This window comes from Blennius ocellaris (assembly GCF_963422515.1).
Source record: "Blennius ocellaris genome assembly, chromosome: 9".
NCBI lineage: Eukaryota > Metazoa > Chordata > Actinopteri > Blenniiformes > Blenniidae > Blennius > Blennius ocellaris.
In genome coordinates, this window is record NC_137658.1 from 26,683,828 (window position 1) to 26,697,007 (window position 13,180).

General features: G+C 44.3%; 1 protein-coding gene across 1 annotated transcript; it reads right to left on the bottom strand.

Annotated features, from left to right (window-relative positions):
• Nucleotides 1-2,667: 2,667 nt before the first annotated feature.
• On the bottom strand, nucleotides 2,668-12,709 carry b4galt7 (xylosylprotein beta 1,4-galactosyltransferase, polypeptide 7 (galactosyltransferase I)). Its single transcript, XM_080502160.1, has 6 exons — nucleotides 12,028-12,709; nucleotides 9,730-10,059; nucleotides 7,604-7,829; nucleotides 6,066-6,149; nucleotides 4,387-4,491; nucleotides 2,668-3,758 (listed from the first exon to the last, which is right to left on the bottom strand). The coding sequence occupies exons 1-6, from the start codon at nucleotides 12,090-12,092 to the stop codon at nucleotides 3,603-3,605; spliced, it is 966 nt and encodes a 321-aa protein (XP_080358286.1). The 5' UTR covers nucleotides 12,093-12,709; the 3' UTR covers nucleotides 2,668-3,602.
• Nucleotides 12,710-13,180: the final 471 nt, after the last annotated feature.

Genomic DNA, 13,180 nt, shown 5'->3' on the forward strand with positions numbered 1-13,180 from the left:
TCGGGATCATAGGATATTCTAGGATATTCTACATAAGATATTCCAAACCCGACAGAACTAATAACTGTCATGGCCAGCGCCGTTTAACTGCATTTACAATAAAGTTTTGAAGTGAGTCTTATTTTAACATCTGCAGCAGGGCCTAGTGGCCAAGTGGGGGCCCTAAGCAGGATTTTATTTTGGGGCCCCCCTTCCAATAACATAATAATAATAATAACAAGAAGGCCGTTGCTCGGCTAATCCCCCGCCGGAGGGCTTTTGGTTCTTTGCTTTAAACCCTTGAATAAGTGCATCCTTTAAAGAGTAATATGGCTTCCTTGTTGAATCTCCTCTAATCATTCCTGTTAGTGGATTTAGCAATCTAAATTGAAAAATCTCATCTTCCACATCCACAATCATAGGAAGTTCAGATACCATGAGATTTCCTGGATCAGCTACCCCATGTGTTAATCGTCTATATAAAATGTCACCATCCAGTCAAATCTGATCCAGAGTCATACCTGTCCAGACAGAACTAGACAAAACAATGTTCTTACATGCAGCTACATAGCAATTGCATGAACACTGGCGTCCTTGTGACTGTGCAGAGAACATTCTTATGTCTCCCTGATGAAAACTTCCCACTACTGTACAACCTGACTGAGAGGACATATTAAGTTTGTGTTACTTTATGTTCCTGTTACTTTATGTTTGTATACTTCTCAGCTCCTCACTGTGATGTCACTTCCTGCTCCTCACTCTTCTCTGGTATGTCAACTGCTCCTCAGTCACCTTCTGCTCCTCACTGTGATGATGTCACTTCCTGCTCCTCACTCGTCTCTGGTATGTCAACTGCTCCTCAGTCACCTTCTGCTCTTCACTGTGATGTCACTTCCTGCTCCTCACTCTTCTCTGGTATGTCAACTGCTCCTCAATCTTCTTTGGTATATCACCTTCTGCTCCTCACTGTGATGATGTCACTTCCTGCTCCTCACTGTGCTGATGTCACTTCCTGCTCCTCACTGTGATGTCACTTCCTACTGCTGACTGTGATGATGTTACTTCCTGCTCCTCACTGTGATGATGTCACTTCCTGTTCCTCACTGTGATGTCACTTCCTGCTCCTTGTTGCGCTATAATATAGTCGTAGTACTAGATAAAGATAAAAACTGCAGTGATTTTCTTTTCAAAATGTTATTCATTAAGAATTTTAGGATTATTTTTTGAGAGTTTCCATGGAGAAAACCGAAAGTGACGTCACGTCATTGCGTGATGTCACGTCGGTGCGTGACATCACGTCGGTGCGTGATGTCATAATGCCCTTGGAAATGAACTACTTATCACCTTCCTCAAGTTATATTATTTGATGGTTTGATACCTTAGGGTATTCCGATTTTGACAATTTGGGGCTCATTTTAAAGGGGACAATCCAAGGAATAATTTGGTATATACATGGACCTAGTATGTGTGTATAAAATTTCAGAGCCCTAGCTCAGAAACTGGTCTCCAGAGCCCAAAATGTGTTTTTATGCACTTAGTGGCCCTGTGAACTACTTAATATGCTAATTAGGTCAAGGTACCCCTTTCCCCCACAGGGAGTCTCCATGTGTGAAGTTTGGTGACTGTGGGCCCAGGGGTTGCTGAGAAAGAAGGAGAAACATTCATATGATAATACATGTACTGTGTAACCATGGCGACCAAACTTCAGACCCTACCGATCTTCAAGGTCAAGGTCAAGGTCAGGTCACTTGGTATGCTGGAGGGTGTCCCCAGAGTACTAGTAGGTGTGTATAAAATTTCAGAGCCCTAGCTCAAAAACCTAGGCCTCCAGAGCCCAAAATGTGTTTTTAAGCACTTCGTGACCCTGTGACCTACTTAATATGCAAATTAGGTCAAGGTCACCATAGTATCCCTTCCCCCTCTGAGATGTATCCACATGTGAAGTTTGGTCACTGTGGGCCCAGGGGTTGCCGAGATATAGGTAGAAACGTTCGAACGGACGGACGTACGGAGACTGTTTCAAGATCCCCCTTCGAGCCTATCGGCCACGGCGGGGGATAATAATAATAAATTACAATTACTAACGAATCAAATGAACAGCCTCTATCAACAGTGGAACAATAACTTTACAGATGCACACGTCTGGAAAAAACAGTTTATGCCACAAAGTTTTTTCTTTTTTATTTCAACAACATCCCACCTTCAAGTGAAGCACGAGCCTCTGACTGTTTGGACTTTTTCTTTCTTTTGCTAGCTCCAGAATCGTATTGACGCTTAGAAGCCATCTCTCTCTGTCTCTCTCTCTCTCTACCTGGCAACTGCCTGCCGGCCCATCTGACCGCTGATTGGTCAGATGGTGACGCTTCGCGCTTTCAATCATTGCGTCTCTCTCTCTCTCTCTCTCCTGCCTCAGGCTGACTCGGTGGCGGTGTTCTACGCGCCTCTCGGCAAAATGCAGCGCATCCTTTACGCATTTGCAGAGAATGATGATACATTATTGATCCTGAGGGAAATTCAATTCACTTGCGCAAAATGGGGCCCCCCATGGATCGCGGGGCCCTACGCACAGCGCGTGTTCTGCGTGTAGGGAGGGGCGGGCCTGAGTGTGTGTAATGTGCGTCTCTCTCACTCACACAGAAATACAAAAACACACTGATATCATGCAGCAAAAAACAGAAGACAACATGGTGTTTTCAGAATCATGTTTATCATATAAATACTGAATATTGTACAATAAAAAGTACCTGCGCCCCCTACAGGCCGGCCCTCTGAAACCAATGCTGATGTTAAACCTGGAATCGGACAGGATCCAAGGTTTCTGGAGTTTTTCAGGTCCAGAATTGACCTTTTTTTTTAGAAGGTGCCACACTGGAACGTTTCCTTCCTTCACACCTGTGAAGGTTATTTTTTTCTTTTGTCTTTACGTCAGGTTAAACCGCTTTCCTTTAAATGTAAGTTTAGTAGACGTGCTGGGAGGTTTTCATGCTGGATCTAAATGACTTGAAAGACGTTTATGTTTTTCTGGGATATTATTCAGTTTATAAAGTAAAATCTGCTCTTGGGACAGAAACACTTTAAACTTTCAGACTGTCATTATGTAAAGGTTTGCAGGGTTTGGTGCAGAAACTTCAAATCTGGGAGTTTGTGAAATGACTGGTCACCTGTGGTCTTTAGCGTGCAGGCAGCCTCAGCTCCAGCACAGCAGCTTTAACAAATGACTGTAACCAAGATCACATAATACATTAAAGACACATTTTACCTAAATAAATACTCTCTTTATGAGCCGTCCTCCTTCAGAATAAAGCTGGACCCTCCAGTCAGTGACGTCACAGCAGGACACGTTTCTCCTTTTGGTTCAAATCTCAAAGAAACTCTAAACATGCGTCAGCCACTCGCTCTTCGTCCTATGCTTTATACAACTTTCAAAACAAAATAAATGGAATAAAAATGATCACAGACCAGCAGGTACTACAGAAAGCAAGAAAGGTCGTCGTCCGTCTCAGCTGCATGTCACCTTTCACAGTTTGTTTGAATCGTGGTCGAGGAGTGATTTAACCTCCGGGTTCCTCGGTCAGTCATTCTGGTTTAAAAATAAAAAACAAAACAACAAACAAGTAGGCCGTCTATCCCAGAATGCACCAGGGCGTCTTGCTCGTGTCGCACTCCAGCTTGATGTGGACGACGGTGCAGGGGGCGCCGCTGATGGTCATCTCCTGCCGGGACTCCATCTTGTACCGGAGGTTGGACAGACCCCCCTCGGGGTCCACCTTAAACTGCTCCTGTGTGGGGGAGGGGGGGTTAGAAACTGGGAAGTCTGGGTTTTCTAACCGGTAACGGTCCGGCTCAAGTCTGCAGCCGCGGTCCGCAGTAGTGTCAGCGTACGTGCTGGACTACAGGGTGCACCACGACACGTTTTGACTTCAGAAACGTTTTGTGGTGACATGAACGACGTTCATTTGCCGGGCCAAGACTCGCCCCCGTTGGTTGTTTTCGTCATAAAATGAGTGCGCCGAGCCCGATGCGCTGAAAACAACAGAAGAACCACTGACTGGTTCTGATGAGCAGCAGCAGCGTTTCAGCAAAGTTGTGTTTTCATTTCCATGGAGACAGCATCAGGACGTTTTCCAAAAAGGTATGTTTTCCCCTCATTTCCCAGGAGACGAGTCGGGAGTTTTCAAAAGAGTTCTGGTTTCAGTGCCTTTGAGCACGGTTGTTGTGTAAACCGACACCCAAAATGCAATGCAACTTTTTCACTTGAAAAATGCTGTCGTGCATCACTTTTAAAGTGAAACTGATCGAATGCTTCAACGACATTCTCAAAATCATGAAAACCCAACGAAACGTGTTGAGTTACCCGAGTTCAGTGGCTAGAGGTGTGTGTATGTGTGTGTGTGTGTGTGTGTGTACCTGTTTCTGAGAGGCCACCCTCTTCTGGTCCCTCTTCCTCCAGGCGGGGTCGTGGATGTGCCGGAAGGTTTTATATCCCGTCGTGATGCCGCTCGGCCTGAACAGCTGCAAATGCAAAAGGTAAAACAAACAAAACAAAACTTCATAGAAGTCATAAGTTCAAAGATTCTCTCTCACACACACACACACACACACACACACACACACACACACACACACACACACACACACACACACACACACACACACACACACACACACACACACACACACACACACACACACACACACACACACACACACATTTCTCTTCCAGTTTAGCAAGATATGAGCAAATACCGTATTTTCCGCCCTATAAGGCGCACCTAAATACCTCAAATTTTCTCAAAAGCTGCCAGTGCGCCTTATAGCCCGGTGCGCCTTATATATGGACGATTGTTCTACTCGAGACTGCTATTTGAACGCTGAACAACCAGAAGCTTTTATTTTGACAACTCTAACTTCTCAACCGGATCTTCAGAGCGGACGACACTCCACACAACACCTTCATCACTCATGGTTGCACACCAACATTCTAACAAACCAAAATAAACTAGATGAAATAATGACTCCCTAAACTGGGGAACAAAAACACATAAACACAATCAACACAACACCAAGCCCAACAACGAGCCACAATAACCTCCAACAACACAAAACATGAATTTGTCGCTGCAAGGCATGATGGGACATCATGCCTTGCAGCGACAAATTCAACCTGAGCTCCTCAGTGCAGCCGATAGAAACTCCCATAATTCATTGCAGCTGTTTGTGGTGTTTTAAATGCAATTATTGGGGGTTATATTTGGTTTGTGGTGTCGGTAATAATTGTGTTGTGTTGTGTTTTTGTTGCTTAGTTCATGTAGTTTAGTTTATTATTATTATTATTATTACCGGTAGTTGTAAGTTGTCAACCAGTAGTGAATAAGGTTTTGTGTGTAGTGTCCTCCTGGCATAGGCTGCAGGTAGGACTATCAAAATAAAGTGTGTGCACCTCTCTGGGTGTTAGAATCAGTGGAAAATGTAACCTAATGGCTTTGAGCTTAAAGGTTGCTGACCACTGGTCTACTCCATGCGCCTTATACGGCGGTGCGCCTTATATATGAATGAAGTTGTAAATTATGTCAATCAATGTAGGTGCGCCTTATAGGGCAGAAAATACGGTAATAAAAATGTATTATTATTCTCAATAATAAATCCACTAAAATCACTGAACTAGTCCAAAAGCTATATTCAGATTTCAGGATTGACTTTTCCATTTCCCATTTTGTAGAATTTTTTTTTATTTATTTTTACCATTCACTTGAGAATTTCAGGATATTTTGAAAAAACAATAACAGTAGGAATTCATTGAATCACCTGAATACATACGACTCAAGTCTGGCAAAACAAACTCAACTCCTGCAGACATGTTTTTTATTTTTGTGATCATTGGAAATGTTAAACACTTATTCTTACTACTGCTTACACTAATAACGCCACAAAACAACACACCTATTTTTGACAATAGTAAAAGTGAAATGATACAAAATAGTCGATCATAAATATTTCTATAGAACCATTAAAAACAAAGCTAAAAGTTTTGAACGCAAACTGGGATAAAATGAAGAAATTGTGGAAGTTTTGCTCTTTTTTTTAACCTGTAACTTGGCTTTTCTCAGTCGTCGGTAGAACTCGTCGTCCTCTCGGCCCCAACCCCAGAACCTGTTGGACATGCCGTTACACTGAAACACAGAGGAAACGCTGGCGTCAGGCGGCTGCAGACCAGAGACGGCAACGAGGGCAAGAAAACTAAGTGTTTCTCAATGGAGTCAAAATTCAAAAACAAATCAAACAACCCCTCTGGTGGTCAGTGAGAGTATTACACTCCCAACAAAACGATGGCCTGGAGAAAAGAAATAAACACTGACCTGAGATAAAAGTACAGCTTCAAAACTGAAGCTAAATTATGAGAGAAAAAATACTCAAACACAAGAAGGCAAAACATGGAAGTATCAAACTATTTAAAAAGCAGAAGACCACCAAAATAAAACGATAAAAATAAAGAGACACCAAATTACCAAGAAACTCAACTATAAACTGATGCAAAAACAAAGCAGCTGAAACCTAAAGTCACAAGAAAAAATAAAAACAGTATATAAAGACTCAGACGTGCGTCTTCTTGATCGTCACGCCTCTGGACTGACGGAGCGTTCCAAAAACACAGTCACAATGCTTCTTCAATCTTTATTTTCTACAGTGTGGGTTATTTGGTGATTGTGATTCTGAGGAGGCAGATTTTCCACCGAGGAAGAGGATTGGTCAGACACAGTCAAGTGACACCTGAACTGGCTAAATGTATCTGTGGCATGAAGCTCGTTAACCCGTAAAAACACAAATGATCTGTGTCATTGTTGAAGCTGCAGGGCTCAAAATCGTAGTGGCTTATAGTTGGGAAATGACAGCATGAAGACCAATAAAGAAACGCCATATAAGCACTCGGCTCCATGTCCACTAGATCAGTGTTTTTCAACCTTTTTGAGCCAAGGCACACTTTTTTCTTTGGAAAACTCTGGAGGCACACCACCACCTGAAAATGTTAAAATTATAAACTCTGTAGCCTCTATTAACAATATAAAGTCATTCTCATCAAAGTTTTATCAACAGGAATCAAATAAATACAGAAAAAAGTATTTCCCTATTTCTTTTTTTAATAGTGCCTCCCTCAGTGTGAAACCTGGACCTGATGGATGAAGAGCTGAGATCCTGGTTCACATTCTTCCTTTTCTAAAACTTCTCCATCACTGTCACTGACACAGTACTTTGATACAAGATGGTAGCAGGAGGTGGAGATTAACCACACTGACTCTGTTAAGTTTCATTTCACCCGCAAATTTATGTGCTGCCCTCTAGTGGTGAAGAGTATTTATACACAATTACTCTGCACACTGCTCTCACAGCTGACAGCGGCTGTGAGAGCAAATGTTTTTTTTAGAAAAAATGTGAAATTGGATTATTTCCCACGGCACACCTGATCTCGCGGAACACGCAGTGGTTGAAAAACACTGCATTAGGCGTCCAAATGAATTAAAAACCAACGTCTGAATAGTTGGTGTCACCAGCGCTTGACGTTGTCAGACTTCAGCGGCCTGGTTTCTGGACCTCACACTCTCTCAGTTGCCCCAGAAGCCCGTCGTACCATGTGGTAGTGCTTCTTGGTGAGCAGCAGGATCCCGCCCACGTACGACTTGTAGTGGTAGAGCGGGTGCAGCTCCGGCGACGCCACGTGGAACGGCCCGTCGGCGGGGAAGCCGTAGTCCAGGGCCTGGTTCTGCGGCAGCAGGTCCACGTCGTGCATGGCCAGGTAGTCGGTGTCGTCCCCGCTCTCCAGGAAGCCCACGTTGATCAGAGACGCCCGGTTGAACCTGACCAACAAAACAAACTGTTGCGCAACAGGTCTGGAGGAGAGTTAAATACATCGTTCTATCCTGCTTGTCCAGTTCAGGGTCACGGGGCTGCATCCACCTGGACAGGTCGCCAATCTGGCACTGGGCAAACTCATACACACACAAACAGCCACACACGCTCACGTTCACACCTCGGGCCAACTCCACCTCATGTTGTGGGACCCTAAACATGCAAGAGCACACAGAAAGGATCGACTTGAGCCCAACCACTGCGACACCATGTCGATATGTATTCGATGTATGGTATTTCCAATTTTTAAGACATGATTTATCTCCTTTTGTTATTTTTAAACAGCTTAATGTGCATTTTATTCCGATTATCAACATCGTATTCGGGAAATTATACATTTTAAAGTCCGTTGCTTTTAACGCTTGCATGGTGTTCAGGTCTGTCAAAAGAAAAAACAAACAATTAATCCTTTTTGTAAACTGAGACTCACTGGCCCAGTTTCTGCCAAGAACAAAGATCAGAAGTCATTTTTTAAGTTCACACACTGTATACCCCCATGATGCATTTCAGTCAGAATCCTGGCAGAACAGACGGAGTTCATCTGAAGGAGACGGGAGGACAACCAGCCGGTGGTTTCCATGGTGACTGATCAGCACCAAACACCTGGCGGCGCTGCAGAGCAGGCAGAGAACCACCGTCCTGCCCTCACTGCCTGCACTGTTGTTGTTTCTGCCCCTGCTGTTGCCACACAAGTTGTGGAGTTCAACAAAACTCCCGTCTCCTCTCACATTCCCACTCGTCTTACAGGAATCAGTCTTATTGGGGTGCGAGCACTGACGGGACTGTTACATGGATGGTGCATAGCAACACGTTGCAACAGGAAGTGGGGAGACGTGCACCAAACATGCGACACGTGGCGCCCTGCATGGGCGCGCGAGGACCTGTTCCACGATGCTTGCAACTTAAATTATTAGAGAACAATTGGGAGCAGCTGCTGCAAATGTGGGGAAGTTCACCTGCAAGGACCAGTCTGTCCACCTGCAGCCTCTGCTCCACCTGGGCTGGACTCTGACGCCCAGACACACTCTCTCTCTCTCTCTCTCTCTCTCTCTTTCAGTGTTAGGGTAAAACTTGAAGTGTAAATTTAAAGGTTATTATAGCAGTATTTTACCAGTCTGGTCACTCAGGATGAAACTGGACTGAATGTGGTCCCTGAACTACTTTAAATCATATTTAATAAGTATTCTGTATACATCTTATATATATTCATACTGTATACATCTTGTATAGATTCAGTTGTTTGCTTTTTAATAACCATAATGTATTTGGTGTTTGGGTCATTCAATATCAGCCCGTCCCTCTGGAGAGAGGACACCTGTCTTCAGGGGACACTTGCCCTTACATTTTAGGACGTCCCGACATCAGAGGTTTAGTGCCAACATTTCAATTTCATCACAGTCTGCAGTAGTTTTGTTTTTACAATTAACAGTTTCTATTATTTATTTTTCTTCAGTCGCACGGAGGAACATTGAATTTCTGTTTCTTTCATCATGTTGAACTATTGATGGAGGAGAAATGTTATCATACAGGTTTGGACCAATATTAACAAAAGACTCATTAAACCTATTTACCACCCGATCCAAGTTATTGATAGCGAGATTATTTTCAATTCAATATTTTGGGAGTTATCCTTGGTGGGAGCTTGTTGAATAATAGTATTTAGTACATTCCACATACCTCTGATATGAGTTTTATTATTATCAATTATATTGGTAGAGTAATCTTTCTTATATCTCATAATATTAGTTAACTTATTTTTATATTTCTTGTATTTATTTTCCCCTTCTTTAGTCCTACATTGTATACATTCTCTGTAAAAGGGATCTACGGCATCCTGGCCGTCCTCACCTGAAGTGATCCACCTGGTTGATGATGAAGATCCTGTGCCGGATCTTCTTCTTGTTGAGGAAGGCGTGCATGTAGGGCACGAACACCAGCAGCTCCTCGAAGCGCTCCCTGAAGGGGACGATCAGGGCCAGTTTGTGAGGACCCCAGGTGGGGTCGTCTGACGCGGACGCCTGATCGGGGCACGGCGGCGGCGGCAGCTGCTGCAGGACATCCATCGCGGACGAGGACATTTCACCTGAACAGCTGAGCTGCAGCCACAGCAGAGAGACCAGCACCAGCGCCATGCAGAGCCCGAACAGCTTGTAGACGGTACAGCGACCCGACAGGAACCTGCAGGAGCAGCACACCAGAGCAGCGCCGCATGAGACCGGAAAGCCAAACGGAAAACTCCAGAGACATGACGACGCTACCGAACCATTTCTGCGACTTGACGTGACGTCGCCTGTAGATATGAAGTTCAGAGCTCAGTGTAAAGACGTTCTATGTGTTCAGAACAAGAACAGAACAGATTTCTCTGGTCCGACGGTTTTGTTTCGTTGTGATGAACTGGAACGCCACAGTCCAAGTCTTCATTTAGTTTATTATGAATCCCGACAGCAAGGACTGAGAATCAAGCATCTCCCCACCCTGTTTCTGGATGATAGAACTCACAGGTCAGGTCCATGCAACATACGCTTAAGGCCGATTCATACTACATAAGAACAAGAAGAAAGTCCGGCAATGCTGGGTCCTGCTGAACAAAATGATGTCATTTCCTTCGGCCAGCTCCTTCTGGCCAAAGAAATTGATCCAACCGTCCTGGCCGAACTCTGTAGGAGCCGCACTGCTGAAACTTCAGCACTGACGTGCGAGTTGGGCAGCTTCTTATTGGAGCATGAACAGTCCTGCAGAAAAAGCCTTTTTTTCCGGCAGCTTGCTGACATCACTGCCTACTTTTCTTCTTGTTCAAAAATGGAGTGTACAGGGACCTTTAGAAAAATTAAAGAATAATATCCAAGAAGTGGAAAACACTCCTGAACAAAGAGTAGTACCCTAGGTGTCTAAACTGTGTTTGGGTATGTGTAGTTAGTATATTTCATATATTATTTGGAAATAAAGCAGCTATACAGATGATTAGACGATGGAGACACAACCATAACATCCCGATGAAGCCAAGAAGAAAAGATCAGTACGGTAGGGCTGAGCAAAAAAATCTATTTAATTGGAAACATTTATCCAAGGCAGTTTTACAGAGGGTTTACAGCCCCCCGGTAAAAGCTGCCGTGGTGCAGTGGTAGAAGGTTCTGTGGCACCCTGCAGCCACTGCCATGGGGTGCCACAGTATAACTGCCACAGCCACTTTTTGCACTTGGTCTTTCTGTGTCGCTGATGTCTGCAGCTTTCATACCAGCCCCAAGGCAGACTTTGTCATATTTGTTAAAGCCCGTTAGCACAACGCCTAATTTGTTGTTTGTTTTTTTAGAGCGGAAGTTTCCTGTTCCTGCTTCTCATTCGGGATGGACCAATGACATTCTTCACTTTAATAAGATGGAGACGATCAGGTGCACGTTAAACAGTTCTCTTGTAAAACTGTACAGATCCGGGGGCCTTTCTTCAAACATGTTGTGTTTGTTTCTGTCCCAGACTTACGGGTTTTTACTAAATTATCATGACTCACACAGCACACATTTGTGTGCATGATGTGGCTATAGTGTTGAAAAAATAGAATGTTTCTATATTGTGTGCATTTTATACTTGACTCCATTAGTATGTGGTGATCAGATAGTAATTTTGGCATATGTTCTCTCTTTCCACAGTCGCTATGCTTGTTCATGTGCAATTGTTGGGTTTTCCCTGTAAAACTGCCTTGAAATGGCTGCATTGTATTTGGTGCTACTTAAATAAAGTTGGATTGAATTAACCCGGACACATTGATATCTGAAATGTCACAATTTGTAATCATTTTGACATTAAAAACTCAAACAAACTTGAGCAAAAGAAAGCTGTAACAAAACAACCTACAGAATCAACTGACAAAACATGAAGTGCATTAGAAAAAACAACAACAACGGAACGAAAGAGACAAAGTTTAAGATGCGATAGAAAAACTAACACCACAAAAGGAAAAAATTCAAACTGCAAGGACAGAAATAACATAAAACTGCAAAGAGCAAATAAGCAGACACACAAAAAAGACCAAATTCAAACGGTAAATAAAAAGGAACTACGCAAAGTTCCTTATTATTATTATTAGAGGAACTTTGTCTCTGTTTTCACTACGAATAAAGGTTGTAAAGAAGATAAAGTTGTTTCTCTTACCGCCTCTCCTCCTTGAGGTACAGCACAGGCTTTTTTCTCGATGAATACATCATTTTTCTCTTCATTCAGTGCGGCCTAATTTCAGTCCAGTCACATTGAACCGCTTCTAAACTCGTCAAAGTGCTTCAACCCTCCGGGTTTCACTGCTCCGCGCCCCGGACTCATGAAAAGCTGCTGACCGACACCGTACCGTCCTCCATGCCGGCTCCCCGTACCCTCTGCCCCGGCTACAAGTTTCCGGCTGCTCGCTGTCACGGCGGCGGTCAAACGCCATGTGTATGTCCGCTCCGCCACGTCTCCATGTCGGTGTGCGGGAGCCGCGCGAGCCGCCGTTACCAGCTAACAGGCTAACGCTGGACACGTAGCATGAAGCGGTTCGCTCGTGCCGCCGCTCCGGGTCCGAACGAACGCATCGACCACAGGCTCCAAGCTCGAACCCGCCACAGCAGCCCCGCTTCCCGGCACAGACAGAGTCTTATGTCCGGAGAAAATTTTGATTTAACACAAAATACTGGAGAAACAAAACAAAAAAAGGTGCGCGGAATCAAACACAAGAAGCCGATTGTAACGCGGTACGAGCAGTTAATGATTCCGACTGGAAACTAGTGACGATCGAATTTGAACGAATTGTTCAAAACCCGCGAGTCACTTTACTGAACGGTGACTCACGAATTTTCACGTTCATTAACTCGTTCACTGAGTCATTCTTGCTACAGCCTCCAGCCGAAGAGAGGGAAATATAAATATCACTGTTCTGCAGCTCGTCTAACTCCATTACTCACTTTAGTCGCCCTGTGAAAAAAGCAGCTGTGATGCTAAAAGAGCTGCTAAAAGCAGCTGTAATGCTAAAAGAGCTGCTAAAAGCAGCTTGTATCCGAGCCGCTAACGCTAGCTGCTAAGCACAGCAGCTTCTGGCTCCTTTAATTCACATGAGGCTTTCAGCAGCTCGAGTCAGCTTGTCGGTGAAGCTCAGCACGGATGCCCGAGTCAGCTCGCTTCAGTCGTTCAGCTCACATGTCCGAACACCTCGAAACTCGAAAGAGTCGTTCACTGAATCGGTCAGTAGCAGTTCCGCTGTGTCGTTCACCTCATGAGCGGTGAGGCTCCGCCCCTCCCTCACCTGAAAATCTGCAGCGGCGCTCCGCTCAGAAAG